Source organism: Leiobunum rupestre, chromosome 2 (assembly GCF_980474605.1).
Source record: "Leiobunum rupestre chromosome 2, qqLeiRupe1.1.hap1, whole genome shotgun sequence".
Taxonomy (NCBI): Eukaryota; Metazoa; Arthropoda; class Arachnida; order Opiliones; family Sclerosomatidae; genus Leiobunum; species Leiobunum rupestre.
The window spans coordinates 56,004,149-56,024,409 of record NC_143385.1 but is presented as its reverse complement, the minus strand read 5'-3'; the positions used below and the strand labels follow the sequence as shown (position 1 = coordinate 56,024,409).

The 20,261-nt window shown below is 35.5% G+C and overlaps 2 protein-coding genes and 1 long non-coding RNA gene across 4 annotated transcripts; 1 reads left to right on the top strand and 2 right to left on the bottom strand.

Annotated features, from left to right (window-relative positions):
• The first annotated feature begins 1,438 nt into the window (after positions 1-1,438).
• LOC149958463 (uncharacterized) lies at positions 1,439-4,692 on the top strand. Of its 2 annotated transcripts, XM_090165873.1 has the most exons (7): positions 1,448-2,712; positions 2,990-3,175; positions 3,252-3,444; positions 3,510-3,618; positions 3,688-3,821; positions 4,029-4,454; positions 4,526-4,690. In XM_090165873.1, the coding sequence occupies exons 1-6, from the start codon at positions 1,876-1,878 to the stop codon at positions 4,451-4,453; spliced, it is 1,884 nt and encodes a 627-aa protein (XP_090021999.1). In that variant the 5' UTR covers positions 1,448-1,875; the 3' UTR covers position 4,454; positions 4,526-4,690. The 2 variants fall into 2 exon arrangements, with proteins under 2 accessions (XP_090022000.1, XP_090021999.1); XM_090165874.1 differs by lacking the exon at positions 3,688-3,821 and having other exon boundaries at positions 1,439-2,712; positions 3,510-3,568; positions 4,082-4,454; positions 4,526-4,692.
• LOC149958462 (uncharacterized) lies at positions 3,826-5,652 on the bottom strand. The gene is made up of 3 exons (XR_016478503.1): positions 5,580-5,652; positions 5,231-5,287; positions 3,826-4,500 (listed from the first exon to the last, which is right to left on the bottom strand). It is a non-coding gene; the product is annotated as an uncharacterized LOC149958462 (long non-coding RNA).
• A 5,949-nt stretch (positions 5,653-11,601) lies between these two features.
• IntS2 (integrator complex subunit 2) lies at positions 11,602-18,218 on the bottom strand. Its single transcript, XM_090165872.1, has 13 exons — positions 17,624-18,218; positions 17,443-17,556; positions 17,066-17,385; positions 16,827-17,002; positions 16,145-16,342; positions 15,770-16,076; positions 13,927-14,298; positions 13,594-13,867; positions 12,962-13,530; positions 12,396-12,503; positions 12,125-12,338; positions 11,813-11,992; positions 11,602-11,753 (listed from the first exon to the last, which is right to left on the bottom strand). The coding sequence occupies exons 1-13, from the start codon at positions 18,147-18,149 to the stop codon at positions 11,602-11,604; spliced, it is 3,510 nt and encodes a 1,169-aa protein (XP_090021998.1). The 5' UTR covers positions 18,150-18,218.
• Positions 18,219-20,261: the final 2,043 nt, after the last annotated feature.

The following is a 20,261-nucleotide window of genomic DNA, read 5'->3' as shown; positions in this document are numbered from 1 at the left end:
TGTTTTTTTTAAAAAGAACAAAAACAATGTTTTTTATTGTTTTAAACAAGATTCATTGTTTTAAACTGTTTTTAAAGCGAACAATAAAAAACACATAATAAACAATAAAAAACTATGTTTAAAACACGTTTTAAACTAATCATTATACTTATGAATCACGAGTAAACTCATTTAAAGTAATATTACGTATCATTAAACGTATTATCATAAGTGGCATAATTACCCTAAGTGTGTCAATAAGATGAATTTTTCCATGATACCTTGTTTAACGAAATTGACGTAAATGACGTCATTTTTCCAGTGACGAAATTTACGTAATGTGTTTGCGAAGCGGCGTCTGCGGCGCGAGCATTAAAAATACCATATAGAGTACTTGAACGGAATTCGCGAGTCCTACGGTTCTTTGGTCTGTTTAGAACAAGCTCAAATTGAAGATTTTCTGTGGGAAAGGCTCCTATTGGCACACTTAGGGTAATTATGCCACTTATGGTATTATAAATAAACTCACAGGGAGAAGAACCAATGAGTACACGCTTATTTAAACGAGCCAAGAATTTCGCTAAGCGTTGTTGACCAACCATTGACGGCCTTAGGGTTTTCGATGCCCCATGCAAATACTACCTAACCCGTAGTAGGGTTTTTAATATAGCTATCATCCTGGAATTTTTGGTCGCATAGAACTAAGAAAAGGGAAAATATCCACCCATTGTTTTTAGTTTTGGTTTATTGAAATGTGCACGTCTGCAGTCATAAATCATCACAAATAAACAATGTTACATAAAATAAGATTTTAGGTACCTCTATAATCTTAAAACTTCCATCACGTCATAAAATTTCTAAAAAATCGAGAAAGGGGACCGAAATCCCTTGATTTTTATCTTGGAGTGCCGCCTAGTCGGTTTTAGCCCGATCTGTCCAGACCGGCCGTGCTTCTTGTTACTTAAAACCCGGCACAATCCGACTAAACAGCAACCCTACTTTTATCTCGTGCATAGGTAGTGTCCCAAATAGATGTATATTGGCAGCTATATAAATTCTATTTAAACAAAAAGACAAAATTCAATGCGCTCGTAGGATTTTTGCACTGGTAGGAAATTTATGAAATCATATCGAGCCTTTTCAGTCGCTCTTTTCAGAGAATCTTTAAATCAAACTACCCGTTATAAATACAATTTACATTTCTTAGAGCCTTGGAATGGTTTTTTCTACCTTTTCCCTCATATTGAATAACGAAAATCTTACAAAAAACAATGAAAATTTACCTTATAAAAAACATGTTTAAAACAGATAGTTTAAAACGTTTAAAACAAATTGGTGTTTGTTTAAAATAATTGTTTTAAACGTGTTTTAAACACTTGTTTTAAACCTTTTGTTTAAAACTTGCCAACCCTGTTTTAAACTGTCTTTTCAGTTCTACGGATTTTCAATACTCGACTTCGTTAGGGAAGACTCTCGTTTTGGAACTCGGTGGTAAAACCAAGTGTTTTAACGTATTTTACAAAATAACTAATAAATAAATAAATAATAAAATAATTAATAATCTGTGAAAATATTAATTTCATTATAATATCATTATATTTCCTAATTATTTTCCAGGTATTGTGTTTCCACAGGTTTTGCGGGTTTTGGCTTTCGGTCTAATTAAGCTTAGTAGTATAGCTTTTTTTGTTTAATATCCTTTCAGCTTCATTAATCGACGAAATAACGAGCTTGGTTTTGGAAAGCTCGGCGTGGTAACGTTTTTGTCAAATATATTTTAACGATTCCCTTTTCAGCCTAATTAGTTGGAATTCAATTGGTTTTCCAAACTTCATTGGTAAATAAAAAGTAAACTAACTTATATTTCGTAGTAAATTCATTTTAGATACTTCCACCATGAGAATCTTGCCTGGTTTAAGATCAAATACCGTAGTTTATTTGCAAGATGAATTTCTTTACGTAAAAGAGAGGGAGAGTAAAGGTAATACGTTTTTGAAGTGCTATGATTATAGAAAGACTAAGTGTCCTTGCAGGAAAGTTTTGCGAAGCGGTAGCGACGTACTGGTCCCTGGAGAAGGAAAAAACGCAGATCACAATCATGCACCTCCAGTCAAGGCTATCAGGGATATCGAGTTCAGAGAACGATGCAGAAACGACGCAGCCGCCAACAACAACCGAGGGCTCCGGGAGCTTTTTGACGAAGCCCGTCTGCGTTTCGATGTCAGGGATACGGCTTTCTACAGCGTGAGATCCACAATGTCTAGAGCCAGGGCTCAGAGTTTTCCTCCAGTTCCAGGCACAGTCCGCGAGCTCGCCGACGCACTGGCTATCGAACCTGGTTTTCGTTTCAGCGTGGACACAAGAAATAATCCTTTTTTCAGAGCTTTTCTTCCAGGTTCTAATAGTCTCGTCTTCGTCTCGCACTTCATGACTACGAAGGTGAACGCCATGAAGTCCATTTTCGTTGACGGAACGTTTTCTGTGCCAGCTCTTTTCAAGCAACTGGTTACCGTTCACTTTCAAGCCGGCGAATATGCGTTCCCATTTGTCTTTGCCCTTCTCACCAGGAAAACCAAAGCTGCCTATGATGAACTGTTCAACTGGATTTGTCTGGAATTTCCACAACTGCAGCCGGAGGAAGTTATGACGGATTTCGAGATGGGACTACAAGAGAGCTTGTCCAATCATTTCCCACAAGCTGGTATATCTGGATGCTGGTTCCATTTTGCGCAGGTATTTGAATAATTTATTTCTAGCTATAACTTATGACGATATAATTGTTGAAGATGATTGTAAAATATTTTCTGAATTTACCATACCGCCGAAGATAAAGATTATATATTTAAATTTTTCGCCAATAAGTAACGATCTTTGATCACCACCAGCCTTTAGAATCCATTAGGCTTTCCAGGCGCGTTGCAGTGTTTATTTTAGCATGAATTTAAATAAATTCATTATTTAAGTTCTAAATTAAATCGTCGTCTGATAATTTCCGTTTTGATACAAATAGGCTATATACCGCAAAATGCAGAAGAGGCCAACACTTTTGGCAATGTATGAAGAAAGAGATCAGGATCGTCAAGATGCTCGCGGTATCATGAAACTCATCATGATATTGCCACTTCTTAAAGCTGACGACATGTCCCACGGGCTTGCTCACATAAGGGGTAAAATTGCTGAACTTTCATTGCTTCAGGTTAGTAAATTTAATATAGTTTAAATATTTTACATCTTTTTTCGTCTTTAATAAACAAAGTTTTTATTTATCGCAGTATTCAAACGTCGAAACTGGAAGTTTGAACGCTTTAGCTGATTATATTCAGCAATATTGGTTGGACGTAGTTGGTGCCGATAGAGTCTCTGTCTACGGTCGCACCAAAAGAACGAACAACGACACAGAGTCGTTTAACTCTCAGTTTAATCGAAGTCTGCCAACCAAACATCCAAATATTTACCTGTACCTTGGTAAGTAGAGAAGCGATTTTTTACCCTTTTTTCTCTCTTTTTATAATTATTAAAGTTCTTTTTAGACAAACTGAGAATGGTAGAAGATAGGGAACAAAGGGACTATCCTTTGGGGGTAGAACAGGACCAAGTCATTCGTTGTGGGCGTAACAAAAAATATCTCCATAACAACAAGTTAGTTGCTTTCATCTATATTTTTAAGTAATTTCTTTCTGCTAATTCAATTGTTATTTTGTTTTTTAGAGCAATTATGAGATTATCTGAATGTTATGGTAATGGAAATTTAACTATCGGAGATTTTATGGATAGAGTCAAACACAGGATAGAGCCTGGGCAACATTTTGTGATTCCCGACCCAGACATACCTCAAGAAAATGGTACGCAGATATACTTAAATGTATATATTGAATTATAACAACAAGAAAAAAAAACAAAAATAGGTGAAGTTTAGTTTAAGACTATATCAGTCAGTGGCGCCATCTAGTAGATATTAGCTTATAGCGCCATCTAGTATAATATACAGGAAACGAACTTTGTATACCAACAGTATTTGGCCGATAATAAATAGTTTGAATTATTTCTAGATGATGCAGCGCCAAATATTTTCTTCGTGCTTCCAGCGCCGGTTCCCGTTCAGATTCTAGCTGGACCAGCTCTCGCCGCAGACCCTCAAGCCGCAAACATCCAGGACGACGACGACGAAGAAGATTTTCAAATTCCCGCAGATGATTATGGACAATATTTTCCGGCACCGATCCTCCCTCCTTTGAATTATGCTCCCGTTCAAGAGGTTCAAGTAGAAGGCGCAGCCAATCTTCAAGTTTTGACCTGCATCATTTGTTGGGCTGTCCCACGAAGTCGCATGGCCATGCCATGCCGTCATTTCTGCTGTTGTCAAGAATGCGCCGAGGAACTTGCGGATCAAGCTGCGCGACGAGAAGATCCTCTATCTCTTCGTTGTCCAGTCTGCGGTCAAATCATGGAAGAATTTCAAATTGTTTTTACCTAAGGTTGGTTATCGAATTTAACGCATTTTTCTTGCATATCGGACATTTTCTGTAATTAATGTCAAATATTTCAGATGAATCCGCCTCAACCAATTCATGTTCCAGTATTATGAAAATAGCTTTCTTTTGGATGGATTTTTTTTATAGACAAATAATTTTTAAATATGGATAATTGTTTTATTTTAAATATTGTTTTTAAAAAATCTAGTGCTATTATAACGTTTTCAATATTATGTTCATTCCTAAAACCTTTTTAAAAATTGTTTTAATAACTAGTCAATGTAAATATATGAACTTCATATTTCACATTTTTAATAAATTATCTTTTTGCAATTTACTCAATCATTTGATTTTCTGTTATCGATATAAACAAATTTCCTTTAAATAGGGATGTGCAAATACTTTTTTTTACAGGGACCATGTCAAATAATATTTGATCAAATACTGTATACCATCCAAATATTTAATACTATATCAAATAATTTGTTCATTTGGTTCTCAAAGTGTCTAATAATTTTCAAACCAAATATGCATATTATTTAATTATTGAAATTAAGCCAAAAAATTAAGGGACAATTTATTTTTATATTGATATTTGAGGAGGTAGGACCGCGATGGAATACCAAGGGCTTCCAATTTTGAAAAAGTCTCCGACTATTTTAAAAATGCGTCTCATTACGGTCATCAGTCATTGTTTAAATGTTCAATGTCAATAGGGTTTGGTCACTGGGACAATGTCTGAGGCCTACAACAAGTTTAAATTAGTAAAATAACTTAACCTCCATTGCATTCCTCTTCGCTCGAAATTTCTGCGGGAATTGAAGCGACATCTCGAACTCCAGTAGTAATTTTTTATTATTGCTCAATTGATTGTATATACTGTATATATTCTTGTATGTGTTCATTATTACACATTTTATTCTGTATCTCTTTCATACTAGCGTGATGGGCATTGCCTTTTGCTAGTTTCAATAAACTTTAGAACTTTAGAACTCATTTATATTTGAACAATAAGTCAAGTACTCAAGGAGTCTTTCTTAATAATCAATTAATCAAACTAATCAGCTATTTATAAGTATTAAGTGACAATAAAGTCTAATAAAAATTGAATTTTAAATTGTTTCTTACCATACAGTGGAAGTTGTTCAAGTTGAAAGTTTAATCCAAGTCTTTATCTTGAACTTTTCTAATTAACTTAAGTCTCAAACTATTTAAATAAAACCATTTAAACCGGCATTATTAATGCTGGTTTAACATAAATAATTTTAAATAATTATGAATCTAACCATGAATTTATTCATTTTAAAATGAATAAATTCATGATCTAACTAAAACCAAAGCTAAAACTAGTTAAAAAAACATATACTCTTTATTGCAAACGAAACCTATGCCGTGTCGCCGTCTGGTTGAAAGCAAATATATAATTTGGATGCTTTCCGAATAATTTAACTCAAGTTTAAAAATTTTGGAAATCACACTCTTTTGGTTTAAATAAGAAGTTAATTACCAATTTAAAAAAACATACACACATTTCGATGAAAATTAAAAATTATCTAATAACAAATCAAATAAATTTCGTGTTTGCAACAGTAGGATCTCAGAAAACTCTATTGCAGAATTATTACTCTATTTATAGTATCTTAAGAAGGAAATGAGAGTCGACCTTATGAGCAGTCGATCTTATGAGCACTCGATCTTATGAGCAAGTTCAGTCGATCTTATGAACAACATGGTGGTTCATTAGATCGACAGTCGATCTTATGGCATGTTCATAAGATCGACTATATTAAATATAAGCCTTACCTAGTACAGTTGTCAAAGGCTAATAAGCCCTTCTATTTTCTATGGCTTAACTATCAGGTGACTTTGATTTGACTTCAAAAAGTCGACCTTGTGAGCAGTCGATCTTATGAACATCAACAGTCGATCTTATGGAAGTCGATCTTATGGTTAGGGTAGGAGAGTCGACCTTATGGACTGCCCATAGTGTTCATAAGGTCGACAGTCGACCTTATGGGCAGGTTCAGTCGACCTTATGAGAGTCGATCTTATGATACTGAACCTTTCGAATTTATCACGTGGACCACGTGATGTTCTGGCGCGATTTAGGAATGTACTTTCCACCTAGGTCAAAATCCTCCTTGGTCAAAATGTACTTTTGGAGGTCATAATGTACTTTTGGAGATCATAATGTACTTTTGGAGGATAAAATGTACTTTTTGTTTATAAGCTGAGCGGCGCGCGCCATCTATGAGTTTTATTACCAAAAAGCGCGGGAAATTTAAAAACTTTTCTAGTTTTTAACTTTTTTTATTGCTATAATCATATATAACTCATAAGTATGCCATAAAAGCATTTTCGTTAATGAAAAATTGTTCACGGGATATGACGTAAATTACGTCACTTACAATTCCGTGACGAAATACGTGTCATCAACTTTACTGATTGGAAACGGAAGTTAGTGACTATTCCTCGCGCGTTTCTGGCTTTGTCCTGGTCAAGTTTAGTTCGTGAATCGCGATCACATGATTTCATTTAGATGGTAAACTTTTCAATAGCGCTAGGATTATAAGCATTTTTGCATTTTTGGGTCCGCTCAATGTATGTTCCACGTGAAACAAGGTCTCATTGGAAATGTTATACAGAGGAATACTTATCAGTTATTATGTTACATATGCTATAATAAAAGAACAAACTTTAATAACGCAGATGTTCCTAGGTAGAACTCAGATGTTACATTACACAAAATTAGATGATGGACGCGAAAATTGCAAATACAAGCAGAGAGGGTAAAGTCGCTTCGCTACTGAGAGGCGTCTCTTCCTATTCCCGCAATGTTAAAATTTCGTTACCAGTTTTTGACGCACGCGCGAATAGAAGAAATTACAAATGAAGTTCAGGATCCCACTACCAGGGTGCTACAGGGTGTCGTTAGTTAAAAATTTTTAGAAGATTTTTGTTACATCCGCAATGTGGCACCGATTATTTTCTGAATTCTGATACTAAAAAATTTAAATAAAATGTGAAATGGTTGTTTCATGTGAATTTATGACGCAAGTAAGTACAACTAATTATTTTTAAATATTATATTTGAATATTGAAGTGTCAATTCTTTTTAACAGCCTAAAATCATGGATATGTATTAATACTGCGTAACGGAAAGAGGTTTGAATTTTCGGTCATGCGCAGAAAATCTAAATTATCGTATTTCCGGCTCACTTGGGAAGAGAGGGGTAAAAAATGGGGGAGCTGCATCGGTTATCTCTCCGCAAATGGTGAGCTAGCGCGAATGCCTTGTGACTACTACGAGTTTGGAATCCATAATACGCAGTATTAATACATATCCATGGTGCCACATTGCGGATGTAACAAAAATCTTCTAAAATTTTTTAACTAACGACACCCTGTAGCACCCTGGTAGTGGGATCCTGAATTTCATTTGTAATTTCTTCTATTCGCGCGTGCGTCAAAAACTGGTAACGAAATTTTAACATTGCGGGAATAGGAAGAGACGCCTCTCAGTAGCGAAGCGACTTTACCCTCTCTGAGAATACTCTAGATTATCTTTGGTAAGCAGTGTTTCCACATTGCGGGAATAAATCCCGTTTTTCGGGGAAAACTGACTAAGAGCGCTACAAAATATTCGAAACCGGGAAAAAGGGAAAAAAGCGGGGAAATTCACTCAGAACGGAAAATTTCGCGGGAAAAGTTAACGATAGAGAAAACTATAGTGCAGGCTTATTTCTAGACCTTTTCGTTTATCGTACTTATTTCTAGACCTTTTCTGAACTCGCTAGATTCACGGCGCAAAGTTGTTCACTGCTTCCTCGAATCAGCTCTTGATCTAATTAGAATGGTCTGCTTCAGCCCGGCTTGCCGTTACGAACTTACGGGCCATATCATTTATTCATTTCGAAGCATGGCTGCCAGTCGGGTGGTTTTCCAGCGCAATTGGGCTACTTTTGAAAAAATACAATGAACCAATGTTCACTCAGCTTCCAAAACTAGTGAGATTCTTTTTGTGCTTGCCTAGTAGTTTAAAATCTATTAAAACTGAAAAAAGGAACCGATTAGGGAATTATACCATTTGTGGCATCCTTAAACTTAAATATGGAATGAAAAGATGAGGAACCAAAGCAGAAAATTTTTAACTAAACGAAAACATGGTTAGGCGGTTAAAAAAAAGTACAAGCTAATGCTCAAATTGTTAGAGAAAATTTTTAAGATTTGTTTCTGATATAATTTTAAAGTTCCTAGTAAGTTGTTAACAATATTGTTGTTAAAATACTGACAACAATAAATGATAATTTAAAAATCACCATATGTTTTGTTGGTTTTGCAATAAATGCAGTCATTTTTATTAGATTTTGTCATCATTTAGTCCACATTTGGGAAAAAATAAGTGCCGTCGGTTAAAATTTAGCGGGAAAAACGGTTTTCGAAAACGGGAAAAATTCATTTATCCGCTCCAAAAAAAGGGGAAAATTAAGTCGCCCGTGTGGAAACACTGTTGGTAAGAGCCTGTTTGCAAGGAGCTTGATTTCCAATCTAGGGTAATTTTCTGAGTTTCTCTCTACTGTGAAATCCTAACAGTGCGCTGTGTTTTGAGTTTGCTAAAATAATTAAGTGGCTCTAAAACCAACGAAATAACCTTATATTAATTAATCCGAGACGAGTTAGACGACGACACTTAAAATATCAAAATTCATTCGGATACATTTTTAAGGGACAAAATGGCTGAATTACCAATAGAATTAGCCGATATATTTACCAAAGACAAAAATTGGTGTGATCATCATCTCTCTAAATTCAAAACGCACAAGTATAAACTGCTACCAGAGAAAACAACTATGCGCTTGCTTAAAATTTTTCAAATGTGTATTTGGAATCCGACTAAAGTTCCGTCTAGACCTTTTAGTCGTCCCATCAACTTTGCAGAAATCACAGTTGCAATGGCATCTCAACTTAAAACTCGTAATCTGACTCCTTGTCTGACATCAGAAAATGACAGAATAAAGCCATCCAAAGAATGGGCATATCCTAGTTACATATGTGATCCCAAAATCATTCCGGATCTATCCAATGAACAATTGGATGTTATTAAAGAAGCATTTCCAGAAACTTTTTCAACTGATCCAGCAACATCTTCAGGCTATGCAAAATTTGATGAGATGTTGAAAAAATGTTCCTTTACAGCTGAAGTTGCCATTTTTGCTTATATTGCAACTGTTTGTTTAAGAGTTGGAGTTAAAAATATTACTTCTATTAGGGGCTATATGGAACGTCACTTGGAAGAAAGTTTAAGAAAACATTATTGCAGTCACATTAATTTTACGGAGGTCAAAATTCCTCTACCTGCTATAGAATTTCTTACGAAACTGTCTCAGGAGTTTCAATTATCTACCCAAATTAGTTCCAACTTTTACGCCAATTGTCTTGACGTGTACCTCACTGAATATTCACAGCCTCGAAAAATAATTCTTTCGGAGACCTTTGAACGTACCATTATTATTTCTAATGCCATTTTGACCACAACAGCGGGCAATGGCTTACAATTGGTCATACATAGCTTAAGTGGAGATTTTAATTCGAATTTGGATGTGATTTATGGAAACTTTTTATGGAAATTGAAGGATGAACCTGATCGTAATGTGGCTGAATCTGCTGCGAAGTTTCTAGAATTTAAAGAACGATATCACCCCTCTAATTACCATTTGAAATGTTACATAGCGCTTAGACCAGGATTAAAGGATCTTCTATGGCCGTGGGCGCGCATTTTAGATGCTACTTACTTCAAAAGTTTACGCCCTGATGCGAATCAAGCATTCTACGCAAAGCAAGTTGCTTGTCTTGATCCAAATGATACATTTAAATGGAGGGAAACTTCAGCTTACAAGAGAATTCCTGCAAGTATAATCAATGAAGCAAAATTATATGCTGAGGAACAACAGAAGAATGACAAAATCATAGCCATCAATGGAATTCCTTTGAAACATAATTTAGACACCACTCGTGATAAATTGGTTGGTATGCAAGATGAACTGCTGAAGCTGAAAGTTTTGCTCAGTGCTCTTAAAATGTAAAGATCAGAGTTTTTTTCAAAGCCTGTTTTTGTATTTCATTTCTTTAATAAAAGTAAATTGAAGTTATCGTTTCTAGTTTTTGAAAATTAGGGATGCATCCATATGGGTAAAGCTGATATATCAGCTATTCGTGGCCAATAATAACAAAGTTATTTATCATAACAGTAGTGTATATTACAAAATAATTGTAAAAGACAGTTAAGTACACTGTCATACCATTTTATTCTAATTTTTACCAAAAAAAGTTTGCAAGAGCATATCCAAATTTTACTTTTTTTAAGTGATACATATTTTCTATCACCTATTGAATGTCCTTGTTTTTTATTTGTATACACTCGTAACCCCCTGTCCAAAAAAAGGGTATGATCTAGCTTCTGAAGTCTGGCGTATGTGGCGCGGCCAATAAATTACTATCATAAGTTAATCAAGAATTTAATTTTCTTAGTTTTAAATGTTTTTCTGAAAATATTTGTATAATACTGACATCGGCTTCCCTTAAGCCAATACCATAAGTAACATAATAACAAGAAGTATGACCATTAACGAGATTTACAACCTAACTGATTTTCTTAGTTATTGCGTAATCGAGATGTTTTCTCAGCACAGAGGCCTCTAGTGTCTAAAATATGCGAGTCTTCCGCTAAGCTGAAATATCTGCTTTCCGATAGATAGGCGGAATATTAGGCTAAAATGATAAAAATTAAAAAAGTGTTTCGCGGCGCCACAAGCTCCTGGTTTTTATCGCGCATGATTCGCATGCGGGCTTCAAAACAAAGCCAAAGCCCCTCGCGACTCCAGAACGTGCTCTCCGATATGACGCTTAAATTTTTATCAAAAAGTAGTCATCCAAAATAGTAAGTCGCGAGTCACAGCTTGAAGAGGAAGGAAGTTTGGTTAGAAAATTAGCATTAAAGCAATAGTAAGTGTCATACTTATTATTATTATGTTACTTATGCCGATACCGATATTAGAAAAATAGGCCAATATACATCAATATTTTGGGAAATTAATGATTTGAATAGCAAAAAAATAAAAATTCATTATTTTAATAAACTTATTTACATGATTCAGTATATCATTCTTTCCATTAATATAATATCGCACAAATTTGAAAATGACATTTGAATCATTTTACAAAGAGCATTATTTGATGGTAGTTTCTGTATTGTTGCCTTGGTTTCACCAAATTGTTCAATATCAGGAAATTGTACAAAGAGATCTGTAACAATATACTTAAGTTATAAACACAGGAAAATTTTAATTGAATAGTGTACAAACCTGCTGTAGATACAAGTGGAGCAATATGTGATGTAACACAAGCGTTAGATAGGCAAATTTTGCCTAATTGCGTCAACAAACAGACCACATCTTCACAAAGGGGTGGGAAGGCTTTGCACATTCGTACCAGAGCTGGTAAAACTGGAAGAAAGAACGCTGGCCTCTTCTCACTAGTTAATACTGGAAAAATGCAAGCTTTATCTAAATACAGTCTAACAACAAGTAAAATATAGTTTACGAAAAATTGATTTCAACCTTAGTTCAAACCCTAAATCAATTATAGCTTTCTACATTAGAACTAAATGTTTTTACCTCCTAAAAGAGTGTGAGACACATTCAGGCAGAGTTTTGCAATGCTTAGAGATTTTGGAATCGCATATTGAATACATAAGTAGGATGATAGCTCGATAGCAAACACTTGCTTTTCCGTATGGGGTTGACTCAATAACTCTGGTATGAAATCCAAGCAGATATGCATTGACGGTATAGATGAAACGGTAATAGGTAGGAGTTCGCTATTGTAACCCTAGTAACAAAAACATTTTTAAATCTGTATTATTGATTCTAGAATACCATTACAAACCTGAAAATGAACTAGTTTAACTAGCCCTGGATCAGCAATGTAAACTTGATGTAAATGTGATGAAACTAAACTTTGAATTTCCCGTAAACTAGACAACAGAGAACCACCCTAATAAAAACAGGATCAATTATGTTAGGAATAGTATAGCAGTCTAAGCTATAGCTTAGATTCCTTCAGCACACAATAATTTTTCTTTACACAAGTGAAAACTTTTGTACATGCGCAAGGTAATTTACAGGCGAGCAGTGAGCAGAGGGAATATTTTGATCTCATCTCATTCAATTTAAATTAACCAAAAATAAATGGAAATGTTGAAAGATCGAATGTTTGAAATAACAGGAATCTGATGGTGACTTTAGAATTTCTGAATGAGTAAGCATTTTGCTAGATCACTTGGAACAATCCATTGTAAGATTTTCTAATCTAAAGATCTAATGTACTGTTATAAGCTAGCAGACGGTGAAACCCATATACCGTGGTAATGCAAAAAACATAAATAGCTTTACATGCGCTACACTACATAGAAATCTTGTTAATTGGGATCCTTAAATAACTCTTAAAATTACCTTTTCTTCTGTAGATGATATACAACTTTCAAGTAATATTTGCACTGCCGCACTTTCTTGGGCTGCTACTAATGTAATGCAAAGTTCTTCGCGGTCTTTTTCACCCTCTAGCTGTCCAGTTTTTTCCAATAAGGGGTGCTCCAACATATGATTGTTAAAATTAGTCTTGGATGCTGCTAGGAAAGCCCGTAACATGTGCAATGTTATTTCCAATAAAGGTGCACAACGAAACACCCGTTCATCACAACGTAACACATGTAATGGGTCCAAAACAATTTCATCCCAACCCAGAGGTTTTACCATTAATGGTGTGTCTTTAAAAGAAGGGGGTTTGTATCTAAACCCATTAACAGTCATAACCCACAAACGGCGTGGGAAAACAGAGTTTAATCTTTGCCAGATTTGTTTAGATTTTTCCAAAATTTGACGAGGTATGCCAGGATTTAGTAACATGGGTAAGCGTTCGATGAATGTGAGCGCAAATGGCCATAATTGTTGTAACGGAATTGATAGTAAATATTCCAGATGTGAGAGTAGCTCAATTGGGCTAGATTGAATGTTTACAAAAGCTGAAACGGTATGAATATTTGATTAGATATAGCCAAAAAACTTATCTTTAATTGGGACTTTACCCCTATCTAATGAATGCTTGTTATAATGTGAACGTGTGCGCACAACCAAAGAACGGTTTCCCGGGGCTAAGTCAGAACTTGACTCCCCTGCTAGCCAGTCTTGGACCAAGCATAAATGCGGATAATGAGATGCTACTAGTCTAAGTAGCGGAGCAAATATTCCAGAAAATTGCTCCGGCTTCTGTTGAGCTTGCCGCACCAGGTAAAATATGGGCAAATTTGACATAAACTGGGCCGAGTAGCTTTTGACTTTGCGATTAGATGATACTATAACCTAAAAATTAATTACTTATTTTGTAAAGGTGTTTAAAAAACGTTGATATCTTAACATACTTTCATGTTATTTAAACGTGTATCTTCATATAGAAGCAGATAATATAACATCAATAACTGTGATGATAATGATGCAGGACTATCATCCGTTTCCATTAAAGTTGGCGTGTTCCGTCCCGATGAAATGTTGCTGCGTAATACTTGTGAAGGGGATGTTTGGTTGGCACTGTTCGATGAGTTGACCAAAGTTGAGTTACGAAAGACGTCCAGAATTTCTTCTTCACTGATTGGTTCATTAGTGGTGTCATGAGAGGCCCTTGAACTTGGAACTAATACAGAATTAACATAAACTTCAACCAGAGCAGGTAGAACAGGATGAAGTGGTGCTACTGTGTTGCAAAGTTGTTTATAGATCCAGTCTTTAATAGGAACCTAATTTTATATTAAAAAATTTTAATGGAAATCCTCAAATGTCTCTAAAATATTTATAATGTAAACCATGTTGTCTCTAACCATAAGTCCATAATATTATTCTATAAGCTTGTCACTTTAGGGACTATTTTACTGAGAGCTAGTAACGGAGTAATGTCATCACAAGAATACGCGTTAGCAAGCGGATGTAAATCGGCAACGAAGCTAGTAATGCAGTCTGTCTTGTGAATAGCTCTGAGTAAAACTTTTGTGAAAAATAGGAAGTGTCACACTTATGTAACAATATTATACACTTATACTCTTAACTCATTAACACATCTGCGTGTTTATTTTACGAGCTTCTTATTAGTCAATTTACATCAGTTCAAATTCAGCTGGACACAAAATGTGATGGCATTCACTTTTCCGACTAGAACTGAGTCTCTAACCTAATGGTTTTCAAGATATATTTCTAATAACCTCAGTGGCGGATTATCCAATAGGGCCTTATCATTTTGGGGGACCTCAAAAATTTCATGGCAATAAAAAATATAGAAACCACTTTTACATAATCGGGTCTTATGTGAAAATTGCGCCTAGGGCCTCAAAGGAACATAATCCGCCACTAAATAACCTTTAAAACATTAAATTAAACATGCGAGCTGCAAATTTCCAATTCCTAGCGAAAAAATATTTTTAAATAAAAACCAGTTTTTCTCAGTCTTAAATTTGCTAGATTTTTACTCTAATATCATTTTCAGATAATGCTCATAATAAGAGTTTAAACTCCTTTTGGTAAACCAAAGCATATTTAACCTAGTTTTAAAAGCCATGTCAGAAAATGGTATCAAGTAACCAATTAGCACATCTCTTTCATTTCTATGTATCATCATAAGTGGATAATAAACATAAGTATGGCACAGAACAAATTGGGTGAAGTGATTGCGAAATAGGAAGTTTCCAAACAGGAAACTCGTCACTTGCTACTCTTTCCGTGGGCAAAATAGTTAGTTAGTTTGATGGCGAGAAATACGACCGTACACTCGTTAAGGTTCGAAAATCGAAAAAAACTAACTTCTGAAATGGAGCCAGTGTTTATAATAGTTATTTTTATCTTCAGATTCAATAATTCATCATTATTTTCCAAAAGTAAGCGTTATTTACACTTTTGAAAGCATTTCAATTTTCAATAGGCTTTGGATGGTCCGTTGAAAAGGCTGTCGGCGGCTCGTCAGCAATTTTCTGGGCTTCCTCCAAATAGTAGCAGTTCCCAGAGAATTATCGGTATATAATGGCTTACGTTGTCATTGGCGAAACAGACTATCATTAAAAAAATTTCATTGGGTGAATAGGAAGTGTCATACTTATGTTTATTATCCACTTATGGTATCATAGAACAAATAAAATTTGATTTCTAGGGTTCTAAGTTCTTGTCAATACTTTCAAAACTTAACAAAAACCAAATCAACTCATGATCAATTAAGATAAATACCTTGTACTTTGTAAAAGCTCGGCTTTTCAGTAATTGATGAATACAGTGAACAGGTAAAAATCCTGGAGTATTTCCACTTAATTTTGGGGTAACTGGAACCTTCACTGCGTGAGCAGTGACAACTTGGTCAGTGAAAATCTCTTGCGTGAAGATAGTTTTCATTCTGAATAATGTATTTGCTCTCAACATGACTTTCATGCCCAGTGTAGAACAAACTAAATCTGTTATGGAACTCATTTGATTGCTGTGGAAATGGATAGCAATCAGCAAAAGCATTTCTCCAAAGGAAGCGCTGACACCACTAACTCTGAAAGGTACACGATATTTATTTCAATGTTGAAGGTTTGTAGTTAGTAATAAAATAAATATATGTACCTTCCAAAATAACCCTCCTCCTTAATCAACCAACGAATCCAATCGATGGCTTTGCGTTCTTGCTCAGGAGAAGCTAATAGAGTCGGACATGCCAGCAGCATACATAAACCCAATGAAACAAAGCGAATGCCAGAAGGACTAGCGGGAGGGTGTGAAGTTAACAGTTGTAGCAATAAGTTTATTTCATCATCATGGAATCTGTTCATTTTCAATGAAATAGGTGTTCATTACTATGTTAGAACCTCTGCCTCTAATTTGTGTTATATTTAGGCATGTGCGAGTGTTTGATTTCGGTCAAGTACTCGATCAACTCTCGACCCGAGTACAAATATGGCTTGTCAATAAATCTAGTTTTATTTTTGAAAAATATTTTACTTAATAAATCCAATTATTCAGAGCCTTTAAAAGCTAAACCCCCCTTAATAGAGCTAAGCCTAATTATTTGAGTACTCCAAACCACTTTTTAAGCTAAACCTGATAGCTTGATACTCGAAAAGTGAATTTTTCATACTCGAAGTTCAGCTCGAAACTCAAAAATCAAGACTCGCACATGCCTAGTTATATTTGATGTCTAATTGCACACTCTTTTAGAAACCTGCATTCAACATGCATTTTTAACTATTTCAACTATTAAAACCACCTATTTAACTTCAGAAAACCAAATACTTTGAAAGACACTAACTTTAAACCTGCAATTCCTCTAAGAGCGCAGTACAGCCTTAATAAAGAACTAGCTTGAACCACTTTTGAATCGGGTAGATTATGCTCATCAATACTAAATAATACCAAATTCTGTAATCTTTGTAGAAGCTCGTCTCTTAAGGGTTGCAATGTCCAATGACCTCCGGATTCATTTTTCTAAAAGAAAAAATTGGAATTAATTTCAGTTATATCAAATTTATGTCTCATAAATCTACCCACCTTTTGACAATTACGAACATATTGTGCAAACCATGTGCGAACCTTATCATCCGAGCCTAATAACAGCCCACTAACAAATGCAACTAAGTCACCAACTACTGAATCAAAATCAGCAATATCTCCATTTTCTTGCCGACAATAGTCTAGTGTTAACATGATTGCAAGACCAGGCATACGACACATCTCAACGGCTTTGGAACGTATAGCTAAAGCCTGACTCATGTTCATTTGACATAGATGACGTAAGGCCTGCATTCTAATACGACCATTTGTACTGTCTTCATCCTGCTTTTCTCCGTTTACTAACAAACTTAGGCAGACTAAAAGAAATTTATAGATTTTAATTTAATATTATGAAGATTAATTTTAAAACTAACCTTCTTTGAATGAATCAGGAGAATTTGCAACCATACGGCAGATCATTGTTGGCCCATTTTTAACATGCAACAATGCTTCGGACACTTCTTGTATTTGAAGTAAACCAGGTAACTCTAGATTATAAACCATATTAATAATAGTGGATGATAATGATGGCATTAAATATCGTTAACCATATACCTGCTTGGGCAATGCACAGAACATCTGAAACTTCCTCTAAATAAACATCATTATCAAACAATTCTGATGGACGAATACAGAACTCTCGGTTTTCTTTGACCATAGCCATTAACACTAAAAGTTCACTCAATAGTAAACGCAGCCTTCTAGCGGGTTCACTTTGTTCAAAATCAAGAGCTAATCCCCGAACCAGGGATGAAACTAAGATACTTTCTCCGCTATATCCCCCTATTTTCATTCTCAATTGTTGTTCCTTCTTAACGTCAATTTCAAGAGCATGAAAATCTATACTCAGCAATGCCACTAACGAATTCACAGGCTCGATTCCAGATAGTATCTTTAAAATTACTTGGCGTTTGCGAACCCATTCATTGCTTTGATCCAATGGTGAACACAGGGACATACGTACCAAACATGGTAGGATTGGTTTTATATCATGTTCGCTAAGGTTTGCAAGTTCTTCAATGTTTACTTGTTGGATAGCATTAAAAGTTTTAGATGATACGTTAAATCGGCTTGCAGACATTGTGCCTAGAATTTTATTAAGACATTCTTTTTAGTTTATTCTTACTATCATACTAATTGGTGGAAACTATTCACAGATATTGAGATAACAAACATTTCCGGCGTTGTAACTTAGAAGAAGCAGACGACACGTAAAACTACCCTTAGCAGGGCATGAAATAAGCAGAGGACACTGGACATTGTCCGATAAATTTTTCATATGTCCGATAACTTTTCAAAATCTTAGGGGGGGTCATTTGACATTTGTCCGATAACTTTTTCAATAAACTGGGAATGTTTTTTTCTACAAAATAAAAATATTAGCAATTATTTTGGAAAAAATATGAGGAAGTACCGAGTTACTGAAGTTGATACTTGATAGCCTATTCTGTAACTGTGAGTCTGTGCTGTGGCTGTGCTAAAGAGCACGGCCAACTTTGATTTATCGCGCATCTCTCGCGCTACAGCGGCCATCTCATTCGTTGACGTTTCTGTGTTAACCTATGCGCAAAAGATGTGTATGACGTCAGCGCCCCTAGCGGATTATTATTTTTAGTATAGTTTTTACATTGGGGACAATATAACCACCGAGCGTGGCGCTGAACTCCTACACATTATAGTACAGTTTATAGGGGGAAAATCCTTGCTCGCGGAATTTCGACGAATGTGTTGGCCGTAGTAGCGCGAACAGCGCGTGATCAAAGTTGGCCGTGTAAAGAGAGAGGGATGGCCGCCTGGCGGGTACTGGTGGCCCGGGGATCAGTGGACCGGGGAAGCTGTGTTGGAGCCTCAAGTGCAGAAGCAGAAAGAGGCTTAATTCAGTATTATGAATAATATAAAAACCAAAAAACGCGCTAGTATAACTAATGAACATTTAAGTCAATGTATGACTATTATCATATGTAACATAATTACTTGAAATATTTTATCTAGACCTTTATATACGTTTCCTATATCTATGATAACGATGGTGGAATATCCCACTTCGACGACTTGTTCCGTTTTCGGAAAGCGATCACTCATTGGTCATTTTCCCCAACCTTTATTTTTCTAAATTACTCATAATTTAACTTCATCCGCACAAACCGAGCGAGTTTATAAATTTCAATAAAGCTACATTGGGCTGACTAAAATTCCGATGCAAAAAATTCCTTCTCAATTTTGAGGTTTTCCATTGGCTTAAATAAATATGTTACTAGCCAATAGTGTGACCATAGATATAAGAAATGTATATAAAGGTCTAGATAAATTTCGGGGCGTCTAAACCTAACATAAAATACGGAATTGACACCTAGCAGACACCGAGGAAGGCACGTGACCGGAAGCGCGAGGTCTCTTAGCATTTTAGTACTAAGTGCTTGACCTTTCCACAGGCCGTAGTCTTTAGACACCATCTGTTGGTGACTTTTAGTATCATTATTAAGCAGGAGACAATGGCTCTAGCGATGATAGCACGAGCTTTGTTATCGATAGATAGCGCCTTATAAGGATAGCCTGCAGAAATTACGCGTTTCTGCTAGCTGTCCCCTCCGTATTCACTCCCTTTGAAATATTTTATCTAGACCTTTATATACGTTTCCTATATCTATGAGTGTGACTCCCAAAATTACTAGGATGAATAAAAAGGTTAAAATCTAACGTAGTACACCTTTTTACTGGTTCGTGGTGAAACAAACCGTTAGTGAAGATTTTTGAATGGAATCAAGTACAGTGGCATACTTATGGGTAATTATGTTGCCTGTAAAAATTAGTTCCTATATTTATCAAAACTTTTTTCACTATTTTTTTAAGGGGGGGGGGACGTCATTGGACAATGTCCGATAACATTTTTGAAATGAGGGGGGGGGGTCACTGGACAAATGTCCGATAACTTTAATTTCTTATTTCCTGCCCTGACCCTTAGGCCAGTGTTACCAGATGTAAAAAAGGAAAGTATGGTCAGCCCATAGATATAGGAAATGTATATAAAGGTCTAGATAAAATATTTCAAAGGGAGTGAATACGGAGGTGACAGCTAGCAGAAACGCGTAATATCTGCAGGCTATCCTTAAAAAGCGCTATCTATCGGTAAGAAAGCTCGTGCTATCGTCGCGAGAGCCAATGTCTCCTGCTTAAAAATTATACTAAAAGTCAC